The 16,681-nt window shown below is 34.7% G+C and overlaps 1 protein-coding gene across 8 annotated transcripts in view; it reads left to right on the top strand.

Annotated features, from left to right (window-relative positions):
• The window catches only part of BLTP1 (bridge-like lipid transfer protein family member 1), a 221,537-nt gene that overhangs the window by 32,662 nt on the left and 172,194 nt on the right, over nucleotides 1–16,681 (top strand). For all 8 annotated transcript variants that reach the window (XM_063107237.1, XM_063107240.1, XM_063107239.1 and 5 more), the window contains 5 exons: nucleotides 7,576–7,657; nucleotides 7,996–8,189; nucleotides 10,178–10,257; nucleotides 12,354–12,504; nucleotides 16,264–16,420. In XM_063107237.1, the coding sequence (XP_062963307.1) occupies nucleotides 7,576–7,657; nucleotides 7,996–8,189; nucleotides 10,178–10,257; nucleotides 12,354–12,504; nucleotides 16,264–16,420 (664 nt within the window). The remainder of the gene's footprint in view (nucleotides 1–7,575; nucleotides 7,658–7,995; nucleotides 8,190–10,177; nucleotides 10,258–12,353; nucleotides 12,505–16,263; nucleotides 16,421–16,681) is intronic.

Here is a 16,681-nt window from a genome sequence, read left to right on the forward strand (position 1 = left end):
GTAGGGTGGGGGTTCATCAGCAGGGTCGAAGGTGGAAGGATCGAGGGGTGACTGTAAAGAGGGTTTACAGGCTAAAAGGACTTGAGAGGGAGCACAGGAGGAGCAGAGGGTGGGGTTCTGAGCCAAGAGGTGAAAAGCCTCGATGTAGGGGATCTCCTTCCATTTTTTTAGGTGCTGGCAGTAGTTAAAGAGGTCACGTAGAATGTTAGGATCTAATGTGCCCTCAGGGGGCCATGTGTTTTGATTATCTAAAGGATAATAAGGCCAATCTTGTGTGCAGAATTTGGTAAGGAGTTTGGGCTTAATATCTGGCCTGAGGGAAAGATTGATGAGGATTTTCAGAAGGCATTGAAGTGGAGAGTCCTCTAGGGAGGAGGAGGAAGCACCCATTCTGGTCTCTTAATGGGAATCTTAGACAGAAATTGGACAGAGATTAGTGATAAGACAGATCCTTCGGCCGGTTGGGAAAAGCGGGATCCTAGAGGGCGTCCCCAGTAGGTCACATTAGTCCCGGCAGGTTCAGGTACGAACCAGGAGGAGAGAAGGGAGGTGTGGGTCGTCACCCAGACCTTCACTTCTCTAGGGCAAAAGCCCGGTGCCTGAAAGAAACCTAGTGCTAGGAATTTCTGGTCGGGTCCCGGACCCGGGAAGTGGAGAGAAATCGGGCAGAGATTAGAAGAGAGTGGTGGACAAGAGGGTGAAAGAGAGAAGGAGAGAACAGAATGGGGCTTTTAACCTCCAAAAACGAAAGTAAAAGTTTACTGGGGCTTTGGAACCTGTTATAGTTTGGGTATTTATGGTGGTCGTGAAGGCCGTGGTGGGGTGGGTATGGGTGTTAGGGGCTACCGGACGATCTAGACTCCCTGTGGTACCTTGAAAAGGGCCGGTGCCCTTTAGAAAAGGGGGCTTACCTAATGATGAGCCGGTGGTGAGTGGAAGAAGCCAGCGCCGAAACAATGGACGAGGGTGGACCGTCAATGGTGAGCAGTGGAAGGGAGGCCGGTCCTGGTGGGACGGAGTTCCTGAGGGGTGACTCGAAAGGTGCTGCCGCTGTGATCTGAAAAGTGTTACAGCTCGAGGGAGCCCTGAGGGGCGACTTGGAAGGTGTTGCCGCTGCGATCCGAAAAGTGTCTCTGCTCGAGAGAAGCTCCGTCCCGGGTTTCAGCACCAAATGAAAGGACGAGTCGACACCAGTTGCCGATCCACCAGAGAGAGCTCGTTTATTAGGCAGCACACACACATATATATAGGGCTTTAAGGGAAGGCTGATTGGCTTAAAATACAATCCCTACTTAGCATACCGCATGGGGCTTGGGGTGGGTGTGGCCGAGAAGGATCAGGGTGTGATCCCTTGGGGCATTTGGGTTCTTACATATGGCCTCAATAGTTTGTATTGTTCTGTAATTTTCTTTTTATTTAGTGATAGTTTTTAAGATCTTTTCATATCTGTATATATAGGTCTGCCTTATTTTTAAAAATATTCTGTAACAGGGTCAGTAAACTTGGACCTGCAGGCCAAATCTAGCCTACTGCCTATTTTGTAAATAAAGTTCTACTGGAACATAGCCACACCTATTTGTTTATACATTGCCTATGGCTGCTTTTGTGCTGTAGTGGCAGAGTTCAGTAGTTGGGTCAGAGACCATTTGGGCCACAAAGACTAAAATATTTGCTATCTGGTCCTTCCAGAAAATGTTTGCTGCTGGGTGTGGTCGTGTGTGCCTGTAGCCCCAGCTTCTTGGGAGGCTGAGGCTGGAGGATTGCTTGAGCCCAGGAATTCTGGGCTGTATTGTGCTGTGCCGATCTGGTGTCCACATTAACTTTGGCATCTGTATGGTGACCTCCTCGGACCACCACATTGCCAAAGGAGGGGTGAACTGGCCCAGGTTGGAAATGGGGAGGGTCAAAGAATGTTTGCTGATTGTTGGTGTAGAATAAATGAGAAAAGGCTGAAGACAGTTAGTGGAGATATCATGCTGGTGGCCAAAGTATGGCCCCAGGGAAGTAAGAAAGGATTGTGAAGGAAGTGAGATGAGAATACCATGAAGAAGATCAGTTTATTGATAGATTATTTGTACTGATGGTAGAGGGAGGAATGATAAACAAAAAAAAAGCAATTTCCCCTAGAGGGGACACTCTTTTGAAGGTAAAAATAAGTTGAGTTTTAGAGTTTGGAGTGAATTTGGAGTAGTTAAAAATGTAAAGTTCTAAGTAAAAAGAGGTCAAAATTTTAGATGTAGACTTGGAAGTTATCATTTTTGTACATATAATCATGAAACTGTAATAATACTGTAATAATACTGGAGGCACACATTTTACTCTTACAACTTAATTGTACAATAAGCATTTTGACATGTTTTGTTAGTGTTGATAACTATATTTTTAATGGTTAGGTAACATTCACCAAGTGATTTACCAAAGTTTAAATAACCCTTTTAACCTTGATGGCTATATTTCATGCTTAAAAATGATGCAATATGAGAATATAGGTTAGGGTAAAAACTTGCAGTGAGGTGAATGAGTCTAAACACCTAATGTACAGTGTAGGGATCATAGTTAATAATACAGTAGTCCCCCATCTCCTCTGAGGATATGTTCCAAGACCCATAATGGATGCCTGAAAATGTGGATAGTACCAACCCCTATATACAGTTGACCCTTGAATAACACAAGGGTTAGGAGCACCAACACCCCACACAGTCAGAAAAAATTCTGAGAATAAGTGAGCCCATACAGTTCAAACCCATGTCATTCAAGCGTCAGCTGTATACTGTGTTTTCCTATACATACGTACCTGATAAAGTTTAATTTATAAATTAGGCATGGTAAGAGATTAACAACAATAACTAATAATAAAATAGAACGGTGCCTTGACAGTTGATCTGATAATTGAGAGGCTACTAAGTGACTAATGGGTGGGTAGAGCATACAGCATAGATATGCTGGATGAAGGGGTGATTTGTGTCCTGAGCAAGATGGTGCAAAATTTCATGATCCTACTCAGAATGACCCTCAATTTAAAACTTATATATTGTTTATTTCTGGAATTTTCCAGTTGATATTTTCACAGTACAGTTGACTGAGGGTAGTTGAAACTATGGAAAGCAAAACCACAGATAAGGGGGGAGTACTGTATTGTATACTAAAAATTTGCTAAGAGTGTAGATCTTAAGTGCTCTTACCCAAAAGAAAAAAAGGAAACTATGCAAGTTTCTCTGTTAATGAATTTGCTTGACTGTAGTAATCATTTCACTATGAATATGTACAGTATATCAAAATGTCATGTTGCACACCTTAAATATATACAATAGAAATAAATTAAACTATAAAAGGCAAAAAGGAAAATATATTGTTTTGCCCTAAAAAAAACAGATGCAGTATGGCATATCTTTGTTCATATACATTGTTTACAGAGTGCAAGAGACAGAGAAGGAGAAGATAGAAAGATAAAAGAATGATTATCACAAAAACCAAGAAAAAGTTTTAAGAATGTGGTGATAAAGTAATGTTGTTCTTTATCACTGAAATCAGAGAAAACCAAATCTTAAGAGAAGGCGATTAGATTTGACTATTAGATCATTGGAGAGTACTTTTATAGAGTGATAGGGAAGAATGTTTGAGTAAAATAACTTACGAATGAGTCATTACTGAGGAAATGATGGCCATAGTTTAGGTTCCCTTTCCCCATTCCTCTTACCCCATGATTTACAGAAAAATGAAGAAATTGAAATGTTTACTCCAGGGGTTACTAATCAAGTGAATGGTTTGTTCTTCATATGCGTGTTTGTTAAGATGTATGTTGTTTGATGGAGGAAGAATTTGGAATTTAAGAAACAGGGTTTATGGCTAACATTTAAATTATCTAAAACATTCAAAATGTCTTTACCTCAACCATTTATGTCAACTTCAACCTCCTCCCCCTAGTCCCCCCCCACCCCGATTGGTTGTTTTTTAAGTAGATGATGAGGACATTTATTCTTCAAATGAATATTTAATGGATACTCCTTATATGGCAGACACTAGCTGAGATACTGAGGATACTGGGAAAATGACAATTGTTCTATCCTGAGACAATTATAGTGCAAGAAATGTTACCATTGGGGCAAGAATAGAATTCTTTGGGCACTCATAGAAGAATCAAGGAGGGTTGGGACCTGAAGGGTGAATGACTTAGGCAAAGGATGAGATGAAGAATATTCTACAGAGAAGAAACATATGCAATCAGGAAGTTTGTGTCTGGAGTGGATTATTTGTGGTGGGGATAAATTAGACTAAAGAGGTTAGCAAAATCCAGGAATGAGAAATTTGCACCACCTGTACCTCCTTCTTCTGTAATGCTGTGATGTGATTGGAGGGTAATAAGGTGGTAAGACCGTAGGCAGAAGAGACCAGAAAAAGGATGTTGTAATGATTCAGGCAAGAGATAATCATCAACTGGGTTGGTAGCAGGGGGAAGGGGGAGAAGTAGATGGATTCTAGATGTACTTAGGAGATTGACAGCAATTGAATAGAAGTGGAGAATGAGCAGGAAGGAGGAATCAAGACTGAATCCATATTTTGTATATTAATGTATGGTTTGCAAATATTTTCTCCCATTCTTTAGGTTGCCTTTTCATTTTGTTGATTGTTTCCTTGGCTGTGCAGAAGCTTTTTAGTTGGATGTAATCTCATGTGTCCATTTTTGGTTTTGTTGCTGTGCTTTGGGGTTCATGTCCAAAAAATCCTTGTCTAGAACAATGTCATGGAGCTTTTCCCTTATGTTTTCTTCCAGTAATTTTACAGTTTCAGGTCTTAAATTCAAGTCTTTAATATGTTTTGAGTTGATTTTTATACAGTGTGAGTTAAGGGTCTGATTTCATTCTTTTGCATGTGGATATACATTTGTCTGAACATCATTTATTGAAGAGATTGTCCTTGCCCTTTTTTGTGTTCTTGGCACCTTTGTGGAAAATCAATTGATTGTAAATGTGTGGATTTATTTCTGGGCTCTTCCTTCTGTTCCATTGATCTGTGTGTCTGTTTCTATCATAGTATCATGCTGTTTTGGTTATTATAGCTTTTTACTATATTTTGAAGTGAGGTAGTATGAGATCTCCAGCCTTGTTCTTTTTCCTCAGAATTGCTTTGGGTATTCGGGGTCTTTTGTGGTTCCATATGAATTTTAGGATTTTTTTTTTTCTGTTTCTGTAGAAAATGCCATTGGGATTTTATTTGATAGGGATTGCATTGAATCTGTAGATTGCTTTGTCTAATACGGACATTTTAACTATTAATTCTTCCAGTTCATGAACATTTTCATTTATTTGTGTCATCTTCAATTTCTTTCATCAATATTTTATAGTTTTTGGTGTACACATCCTTTACCTCTTTGGTTAAATTTGTTCCTAAGTGTTTTATTTTTTTGTAGCTATTGTAAATGGGATATATATTCAAAGTATGTAAGGAACTCAAACAAGTCAATAGTAGGAAAACGAATAACTTGACTGAAAAATGGGCAAAGGATCTGAGTAGACACTTCTCAAAAGAAGACATACAAATGGTCAACAGGTATATGAAAATATGATCAGAGTCACTAATCGTCAGATAAGTGAAAATTAAAACCACGAGATATTATTTCACACGTGTTAAAATAGCTATTATAAAAAAGACAAGAGATAACAAGTGCTGGAGAGGATGTGGAGGAAAGGGAACCCTTGCGTATTGTTGGTGGAATGTAAGTTAGTACAGCCATTATGGAAAATAGTATGGAGGTTCCTCAAAAAATTAAAAATAGGACTACTCTATGTTTATTTGTTTAGTTTTTAAGCCCCCACAAGAGTGAGGACATGCATTGTTTCTCTTTCTGTGCTTGGCTTATTTCACTTATCATAATTTTCTCCAAACTCATCCATGTTGCTGCAAATGGCATAATTTCGTTCTTTTTTATGACTGAGAAGTATTCCATTGTGTGTGTGTGTGTGTGTCTGTGTCTGTGTGTATACGTACGTATATATATATACACCACATTTTCCTTATCCAGTTGTCCATCAGTGGACATTGAGATTGGTACCATATCTCAACTATTGTAAATAGAGTTGCAGTAAACATGAGAATGCAGGTATCCCTTTGATATGATGATTTCCATTCCTTTGGGTATATACCTAGCAGTGGGATTGCTGGATTGTGAGGTAGAAAAATAGAACTACTACATGATCCAGCAATCCCACTACTGGGTAACTATATTAAAAGGAAATGAACTGTATGTCAAAGAGATATCTGCACTCCCATGTTCATTGCAGCATTATTCATAATATCCAAGATATGGAATCAACTTGTGTCTATCAGCAGATGAAAGGATAAAGAAAATATGGTACACACACACACACACACACACACACACACACACACACGAATACTATTCAGCTTTAAAAGGAAGGAAATTCTATTGTTTGCAACAACATGGATGAATCAATTGGATGAATTGATGAATTGGATGAATCAATCCAGGCACAGAAAGAGAAATACTGTGTGATCTCACTTACACATGGAATAAAAAAAGTTGAACTTGTAGAAGTAGAGAGTAGAATGATGGTTAACAGCGTGGGGGTAGGCAGTTGGAGAGATGTTGGACAAAGGATACAAAATTTCAGTTAGACAGGAGGAATAAGTTCAAGATATCTGTTGTATAACATTGTGACTATAGTTAACAATGTATTGTATTCTTGAAAATTGCTAAGAGAGTACATTTTATGTGTTCTCACCACAAAAAACTGTTATCTGAGGTAAAATATACGTTAATTAGCTTGATTTAACCATTCCATGGGGGGAAAAAAAGAATGGATCCAAATTTCTAACTAGAACAGTGATCATACTGAGTCAGGGAATTTTGGAGAAAGGGTAGGTGGAGGTGGTGATGGTAGTGATCAAGATGGCGTCAGAAGTGTGATTTAGGAGTCCTGTGGTGATTGAAGAGATATGCCTTGAGTTTTCATCTGAAATCTTTAGTGAATTACTGTAAAATTTTAATTTCTAAAACTTTGTGTACTTTTTATATGGCCTTTTTTTACTCTTGGCCTATCATTTTCATTTTATTAAGGGGAGATTATTTTGGCACAGATGGTAGGGGAAGGGAAAGAAGAACATCAGCTGAATTGTTTTCTGAAGTCTCTAAGGCAGGAGAAAACATCAAAGTGACTTGTACCTTGATCATTTGTTATTTTAGTGGTAACTTTGGCTGTCTTGTAAAATGTCCTGTGATATTGTACGTGGCATGATGGTGGATATAATGACAGCATATCATACTTTATAGTTTTGTCGTTAAAGCTTGCCATTCTAAAAACATAGTTTTGTTGTTATATAACAGCTTGTCGGTCTAAAAATTGATATGTTAGAATGCATTCCAAGAGCCTTTCTTTTTTTTTTTTTTAGGGATATTAGTATTCCCTTGGATGATCATTGTTTTGTTTACTGGAGTATTTATTAGATGTATTTGGAAAGGTACAGCTGGCATTAATAATATATATTGAAAGGAAGTCACCTGGGTCCTCGAGTATTTAAGTTTTTCTTATTCTTGTCAATCTTATTTTTTCTTGTCAGAGTTAAAGTAAAAACAGAATCCCAAGATCCCACATCTTCATGGAGATCACTTATTCCAGTCATAAAGGTCAATGTGAGCACAGTAAGTAAATTTTGCTGCAATTCTTGTTTTGTGGGTTAATAATATAGAACTTTTTATTTTTGCATATGTAATTTTTATGTAATAAAAGAAAGTAAGAATTATTTTGACAGCAGTACTGTTTTACCACAAATTTATTTATTCATAACTTTAAATTTCTTTAAACACTAAATTTCTTTAAATACTGGTCTAAGTTGACCAGTGGAATAATTTAAATAGCATATAGTACTAAAATGGAATCATTTGGTTTTTGCCTAAAAATGTTTGCTGTTAGGTCAGCTCAGGAAAAAAATATGACCCCACAGTAGCATAGTATAATATCTCTTTATGTGTATTTTTAGGGACGTTTGGCCTTTGGGAATCATTACCAACCTCAAACTCTGTGCATCAATTTTGATGATGCTTTCTTAACTTATACTACAAAACCACCTTCAAGTCATCTTGACCAATTCATGCATATTGTGAAAGGAAAGCTTGAAAATGTTCGAGTCATGCTTGTTCCCAGTCCAAGATATGTTGGTCTTCAAAATGATGAGTAAGAAAATCTTATAAAAATAATAAATCTTTATAGCTAAAGTAAACCTTTAGCATTCTTTTAATTACTTTGGTTAAAGTTGTGCAATAATTAGGTATATTTCTCTGTCTGTTAAAGCAATTAACAGCATAGTCCTGCTTTATAGGATAAATGGATGTGCTATCCTGTGATAAACTCTAATTTTAAATATTTTTCTGTATGATTATAACTATCACTTTTCCATCCTTTTCTCCTCACTGTGTTTTGGAAAGTTATTTTGGGCAGTTAAGTCCTGATGTTGGTGTTAGGAAATACACGTTACAGGTGGGTCTTGTTTTAAGAAGGCATGGATAAAGTACTAAATTGAACAGATTCATCACAGTGGAGTACCATTTTGAGTCAGTGAAAGTTGAAAATGGAATAGATTATTTTTGGATAATTGGTGAAGTTAGGATGGTAAGATTTTGAGACCCACTTGACATTTCTTTAACTCCTAAACTGTCAGTTTTGCTTTCCATTTTTTTTTTTTCCCTTCAGTGAAGTAGCTCTTGTTTTTAAGAGACACATTATAGAAATGATGCACACTAGAGTCAACTCATCATGATGGGTTGCTTGCATAGGAGTGGACTGGGACCCTGAAGGAATGGTAGATTCATAACTCCCATCTGACTCCAGGCCACACGATCACGGGTGGGATGGTGGGCTCTCATAATCTTTATGTTTTTCCTCAATCTCTTTTCTTTTTTTGTGAAGGAATTTATGTAATTTAAGTGTTCATATGGAGAGTTTCCACAGTAATGTCTCAGCTTTTATCTTTGTGTGTAGGCAATGTAAAGTCTATGAGGTTATACAAAGTAAGATTATTCCTTTTTACTTCTAACTCTTGGCTAGCTTGCTATTAGATTTTCCAGGGATTGGACAGAATGATAGAGAGGATATTGGATAGAATATTTTCTTAAGTACCATGGTGGCTGTGGGTCTACTTGGCCTCACTCTTCAAGACCATGGACTTGGTTGAGCATCTTCTGGAATGTGGCCAAGGCACACAATTCTGTATTTTTGGGTAAAGGTATAATACTGAATAAATCTGGAGGTTTTGAAAATTACTAGAGAGTAAGATAAAAAAGTATCCTATTAATAATTTGTATAAAAGTGTTTAAAATTGTACTTTTCATTCTTTAAGTATGGATGTTAAATGATGAGATTAAACGTTAACTTTTGTGATCTAATACATACTTATAAGAAAATTGCCGAGTTTGTGTTTGCTATTTTATTATCTAGTGATTGAGAAGTTAATTTTGATATGGAAGAAGATATTGTGGTGTTTGACAGAGAAAAGTTGTTAAAGCAAGTAAAGATTAATAGTCTGTGGGAAATTAATTGATGATAGAGGAACAGTAATTCCAGAGTTTAAAAGTTCAAGATGTTTGCTTTAAATTTATTTCGAGTTGATCAACTAAATATTCTTGGGAAATAAGTAATATAAGTTGTTAAAGACAAAAATGACCACATTTTTCTTATTTAATGTTTTTGAATGTTTTTGATATACTTTATTAAACAGATAAAGTATTTATTTAATTTTGTAGTGTTATTTTATAAAATGGTTTAATTTTAATTTTAATTTTGTTGTGAATGCAGATTGCAGTTATTGCAGTTATCATTGTTTTATTGTATTTAAACTTGTTTTAAATTGATTCCTCTCATTCAGAACTGAAAATGAAAAACATAAAACTGAAAAATTTTTTCCTCTTGAACCGATGTACTGATAAATTCCTAGTACCATTTTATTTTTTAGTCTGATATAGAATACACTATGGAACAATTTGTTAGGATGATTGTCTATGTTAAAGTATTTTTTCCCTTTCCACATAGACAATCTTACTTTTCACATAGACAATCAATACTTGTGCTTTTTAGTTTTTTTCCTTTTTGTTTTCACCATTAATTCAGATACTGAACATTTTATAATCTGGAGATGTTTAGTTTGCCCTCTCTCCTCCTGCTTATAGACCACCAAGATTAATGGGAGAAGGTTTTGTGGTGTTGCAGTCAAATGATGTTGACATCTATTACTACATGGACGAGCCAGGTATTGTTTTCTTGGAAACAATACGCTTCATAGTTACAATTCGGTTTCTTCTGTGAAATGCTGATATCTAATGTTTCATATCTCCTTACTTAGTATATAAATAAGCATCAATAAGTGGTAAATGTGGATATGAGAGTGTCTATCTGAAAAATAATCTATGTCATTTCTCAAAAATTTAATATTTAGTGTTTTCTAAAAGAGAACGATACAGTAATCTTTCCTTCAAACTCCATCTTCACAGATATACCTCAAAAATATAGAATGCAAATGACCATGAGTGAAAACCTTTAGAGAATGCAGTGATAGTTAAGATAGTTCATCTTAATTTAGAAAATAAAATCATGTATGTTACATTTGAGGCTTAAACTTTAAACATAGAAATCCAGCTAGTTACAGTGCTTGACAGGTGGCTTCCATTTTATAAAAGTATCTAAACGTTGGATTTTTTTAGCTCAGTTTTCATACATTTGATCTTTTTATACCTTTCAAGGGTTTACAGGGTCAAAGTATTTTGAAAGTAAAACTGGGATGTTATTTGCCTTTTCACTGTGTTGAAATTTGCACTGATGGTGCAAAAGCAATTGTGGGTAAAACTGCTGGTGCTTTAGCACAAATCAAGGCAGTGGTTTCCTAACTGTACTCGTAGTCATTGTATTTTTCACTGCCACACATTTTACCATAAATAAATGTCAGTGTTACATAAAAACTTCCTTGATTAAGCAGTAAAATTGTTATCAAATATTGACACCTGAGTGAAGTCTTTTTAATATTTGGTGTCACAAAATGGAAGTAGACATAAAGCATTTCTGCTGCATGCTAAAGTATTCTGGCGTCTTGAAGAAAAGCACTTGTGTGATTGAGTTGCAAGCTGAACTGTTTGCTTTTTTTCTTGGAACACCAATTTTACTTGAAGGAGTAATTAGAGATAAACTGTGGTTTTGAGCTTTCATGTGAAAATTAGAATTTTGGAAAATTTGGGTCTGCTACCATGAACTTGACAGTGTCCCAATAATTAACGGCTTTTCTGATGAGACCACCAATGATATAATAAATGTGATTTTTCAGATGTTTACTAGTGATATTGGTTGACAGTTGGAAAAAATCTGCATAACTCAGTGAACCAATATTTTCCAAATGACCAATGCATGATGTTACAAAGTCACATGGATAAAAGATTTATTCAAAAAGCAAGAGACCAGTAGATTTTAACATAACAGTATGAAAAATTAAGTGATATGATTTCAGATTCCACATTCTAACTAACCTTTAAGAAACTATCACTTGTTGAATTTGGTGTAGTATCAAAGAAAAATATCCAAAATTATCTGAAAAAGCTATTAATATACCCCTCCCTTTTCTATACACATGTCTGTGTAAGGCCAGATTTTCCTCAAATCTTTCAGCAGATTGAATGCAGAAGCAGCTCTGAGAGTCCACCTGTCTTCTATTAAGCTAGGCACTAAAGAGATTTTTCAAAAATAAAAAAAAATACTTCTCACTAAATTATTTTGTTTTAGAAAATATAGTTATTCTTCATTAAAAATGAAATTAAAATTTTATTTTATTTTCATTAAATATAGTTTTCATTTTCCTATTTTTATTTCATATTTTCACTAAATTGTATTAAATATATCATTATGTCATGTAGTTTATCTTAAAAGTAAAAAATATTTTTATTATTTATTTATCTGTTTTTCATGAAAACAAATTTTATTATACTCATAGGTCATACAGATGGGAGGAATACCAGACTATGCAGGGCCACATGGGAAAGATACCAGGGTTGTCAGGAGGCAGAAGAAAGGCGCAAGGGCTAAGCACTACTTCAGAGCTTTCATTGGGTTCCTGAGGAAAAGTGAAGCAGGACAAAAAATATTTTTTAAAATTGCTGAATTTTAATTTCAAACACAGTAAATTTTAATTTTAAGCACAGGAATCTATAATTAACAATAATACAAAAGATCTTTTTGGGGTTCTCAATTTTTAATAGTATAATGTTTTCCTGAGATCAAAAAATTTTAGAATTGCTGGTCTAAGGAATGTTTTTAATGATTGTTTTAAGTGACTGGCTTTATATTTTATGTGCTGGAATATAGGACTTGTTCCAGAGGAAACAGAAGAAAATATCGAAGGAGAAATGAGCAGTGAAGATTGCAAATTACAAGACTTGCCTCCATGTTGGGGACTGGATATAGTTTGTGGTAAAGGAACGGATTTTAATTATGGGCCATGGGCCGACAGGCAGAGGTACTTGAGTAAATTATATTTCTAATAAATTTTTCAAGTGTATTGAGATAGTAGTATAAGTTTTATTTTAATCTCGTTTAATATTTTTATAAACTGTTTTATTATGGCAGGGCAAAATATCACTAAACATTTTGATCCAAATAATAACCTGTGTTCTCTCATATGTGGGTGCTGAAAAAAGAAGAAAATAATAAGTTGAACTGTTAAAAGGGAGAGAGAAGAACTGTAGTTACTAGAGGTGGGAAATGGGCGGATGGAGGAGGGTTACTTAGAGGCTGGTTAATGGACACAAATTACAGCCAGAAAGGAAAAATAAGTTCTGCTGGTGTACAGTTGATCCAGGAATTAACAATGATTTACTGCATGTTATTAAATGACTAGAAGAGAGGATATCAAATGTTCACATCACAAAGAAATGATTAAGTGTTGCAATGAATATGCTAATTACCCTGGTTAGACCATCACACATTGTATATGTGTATTGAAATACAACTCTATAGACCATAAAATATACAATCAATATGTTTCAATAAAAAATTTAAAAGAAAGACAGAAAAATAGCTTATTTGTGGAAAACCACAAGCAAGTTCACTGCAAAGGAGCAGCATATTTATTGGTTCTTTTGTGTTTTCTTTTTCATAAATCAACAACAATTTATTCTTGACCCCCTACAATATGCCAGGGATTTTTGGAGATATAGGGATTCAGAAATAAGAGACACGTATAGTTCAGTTTTAGTGGGAAAGAAAAAAAAAATGTTTTGCTAAGTGCTATGATAGAGATAAGTAAAGGGTCTTGATGAGGTACTTAGACAAGTACTGTTTTAGCTTGCTAGGACTGCCATAACAAAGTACCAAAGATGATATGACTTGAACAACAGAAATTTCTTTTCTCATGGTTTGGAGGCTAGATGTTAGACAGGTTAGTTCATTCTGAGGGCTGTGAGGGATTGATATGGTCGAGGCCTCTCTCTCTTTGGCTTGTGGATGATTGTTATCTCCGTGTGTTTTTACATGGTCTTCCCCCTGTACATACCTGAGTCCCAATTTCCTCTTCTTATAAGAGCACCGGTCATATTAGATGAGGACATACCCTGTGACCTAATTTGAACTTGATTACCCTTCTAAAGACTCCATCTCCAAATCTAGTCACATTTTGAGGTACTAGGGGTTAGGACTTCAATGTATGTATTTGTAGGACACAATTCAGTCCATAACAGGTATATAACTCATATTAAAGATTAGGGAAGAGAAGAATTGGAGGTTTTTTGGTAGCAGTAATGAGTGAGTTGAGTTTTAAAAGATAAGTAAGAATTAGCCAGGGAAAGAAGGTGGGGCAGTCGGGTGAATAATCAAGGCAAGGGAAGAGTTTTGCAAGTATGTAAGGACAGTGGAGAATTGTCCTACAGATACTATAGGTAGTTAAGAGTTCTGTAGTAGTTGAGAATTATGGATTTTATACTGGAGTTAATGGGTTGTCTGAAAGCTTTTTCATTAGTCATTTTATTAATTTTAAATTAATTTATTTTTAATATGAGTATATTATGAACATCTTTCTACTTACTGAAGAATTTTAAACTAAGGCAGAGCCTTTTACCACCAATTGTGAGGGAGCATCTAAATTTTTATGTAAATAGACATTGTGTGAAGTTAGTTTAGTTTTTCTATTCATGAACTAGCTTGCTTGAATAGAGAAGTACAAGCCAAGACATTCACTGAAATAGGAATTACTGGGCCATTTATGGATTGATGAAACAGTGCTGATCCTGACTCTTGGTGTAACTCTTTTTATACTTCTTTACTTTTAAAAAGTGCTACCTATCTAGTATCATTAGAATAATTATATACTTTGTCCAGTAGTATGTTCTACTAGTCTTGGTATCCCTAGTATATAGGAATACCTGCCTCATTAAGTATTAATTAATAATTGTATGATAAATGAATGTTTGTTATTTGAAAACTCTTGGCAATCCACTAATATGATACTTCATATTTATTAAACTTGAAAGTAAACAGTTTAAGATTTCAGGTTAGAAGCAAACACTTATCACGTTGCTGGATTTTAATTTTCCTTTTATGGTAATTTTTTTTCTATAGTAAATCATGCTATATTTGCCATATAACAGTTGAAAATGAGGGATGTTTGTATTCCACTAAGTAATAAAACTAAATCTATTCCAACTATATTCAGAAATCTCAAGAAAACTTCATTTTCTTTGGCCAGAAGAACAGTTATATATTGTTTGAAAGGAAAAAATTAAAATAATGCTTTAACACAGGTACATGAAATATTTTTGCTTTTTTAGCACCTGAATAAAGTGTGATTCTTCTCAACTATGTTTAATTTTATTACATGTTTTAAAAAATATATAATATACAATACACAAATATATTTACAAAAAATCTAAACTATAAATCTTATATAGTTATACTTACTTGTGCGGGGGTGTCTGTGTTGTATAGTAAAATGACACTGAGGGTAACGTGAAATAGGAATTTGCTCTAAAACAACTCTCTTCAGTAGATTGTTTTCACAGCAATACATTTTTCTATTACAGAGAACAGCAGTACATTTCTTAACCTGGATTTAACAAAACTATTCAGGTTTATTTTTTAAAATTTTAAGAAAGAAAAAAATTTATTTTTCATATGCGTTTTGTTTCCTAATGGGAGTCATATTTGGCTCCTCACTTACATATACATATGGTCTTATGTAGCCATTTCCTTTTCTCCTTCCCCATATTGAGTTTCTGCACAAATATGAACTATAATTGGCAATGAATAGTAAAATCAGTTTTCTTAGCATCTGTTAGTGTAAGAAATGTAGGAAGAAATCTCAGCTGTTTTGCTCTTGGATAGTTCACTCAGCATTGTGAGAAGTTACTGATCTCTGACATAGCATGATTTTAGCTTATAGATTTTTAAAATCATAACACTATTTTAGTTTCTAGATTTTGATGTCAGTTCTCCTACCTTTACGTGATTTTCTGAATCTTTAAGCTGTTATTCAGATTTTCCTTCTTGGTATTTTCTTTTTATGAGTTTTCATGACACAGTTGAAATACAAACTCTATTACAATGAAACTTAATCTTTAGATGATGATTATAATAGTGGAAACATTCCTGACTTAAAGTGTTTTCATTGATATATTCCTTATTTATGTATTTGTAGGTGTTTTCCTCTTAATACCTATTTACTTTTAGAAATTTATTGTTCTTTAGCCTCTTATTGATATAATATTGATTAAAATGATGATTATGAAAAATAATGGAAATAATAGCCACTTCTTCCATGTGCTATATGCACCGCTAAGTCTTTTCCGTATATGTTTTCATTCAATCCTCAGACCCACACTATGAGACAAGTTATGTTATTCCTAAATTACAGATGAGGAAGCCCATCAAGTTTTCTCAGAAAGGTTAAGTAACTTGTTCATGGTGGAATGATGATTCTAATTAAGCTGTCTTCTGTTAGTTCTTTCCTTACCGTTTGGACAATTCTTATACTTGAAGGAAGTCTTTAATTTCTCACAGTGTACTTGGATAGTGCTAATTTGGTCTTATCTATGTCTCATTGAGTAGTAGTACATCTGTTAAGTACTCAAAGCTCATTGATCTGTGGAATTATAAAACACTGGAGAAAATCTAATTGTCAAATGGGATAGCAATGATAATATAAAGTTAGAATACTGATTCTGGTCCCTTATGATAGGTAATTCTGTTTGAATAATGTCATTATTCCTTCTACCTCTTTATATAGAGATTGTTTATGGAAGTTTTTCTTTCCACCTGACTATCAAGTTCTGAAAGTTTCTGAAATTGCACAGCCTGGGAGACCAAGACAGATCCTTGCTTTTGAACTACGAATGAATATTATTGCAGATGCTACAATTGACTTGCTGTTTACTAAAAACAGGGTAATTATTGTAATAATTTAGTTGAAATTATGTTTAAAATTTGAACATTATTCTCCAGTGTATTTTTCTGGCAACTAGTCTAAGACTTATTTCTATGAGCTCTCCCCCTCCTACCCTGCTAAATAATTGTATGGATATTACTTTTGTCATACTTTTATTAAATGTCAAATAATGGGAAGAAATTAATAATAATAGATCTTCATGCTATTTTCTGGTTCATTTTCTCCTTTATATCTGGCTAAATTGTTTTAGTGTATTTTT

The sequence above is a fragment of the Cynocephalus volans genome, chromosome 9, assembly GCF_027409185.1.
Source record: "Cynocephalus volans isolate mCynVol1 chromosome 9, mCynVol1.pri, whole genome shotgun sequence".
Classification (NCBI taxonomy): Eukaryota; Metazoa; Chordata; class Mammalia; order Dermoptera; family Cynocephalidae; genus Cynocephalus; species Cynocephalus volans.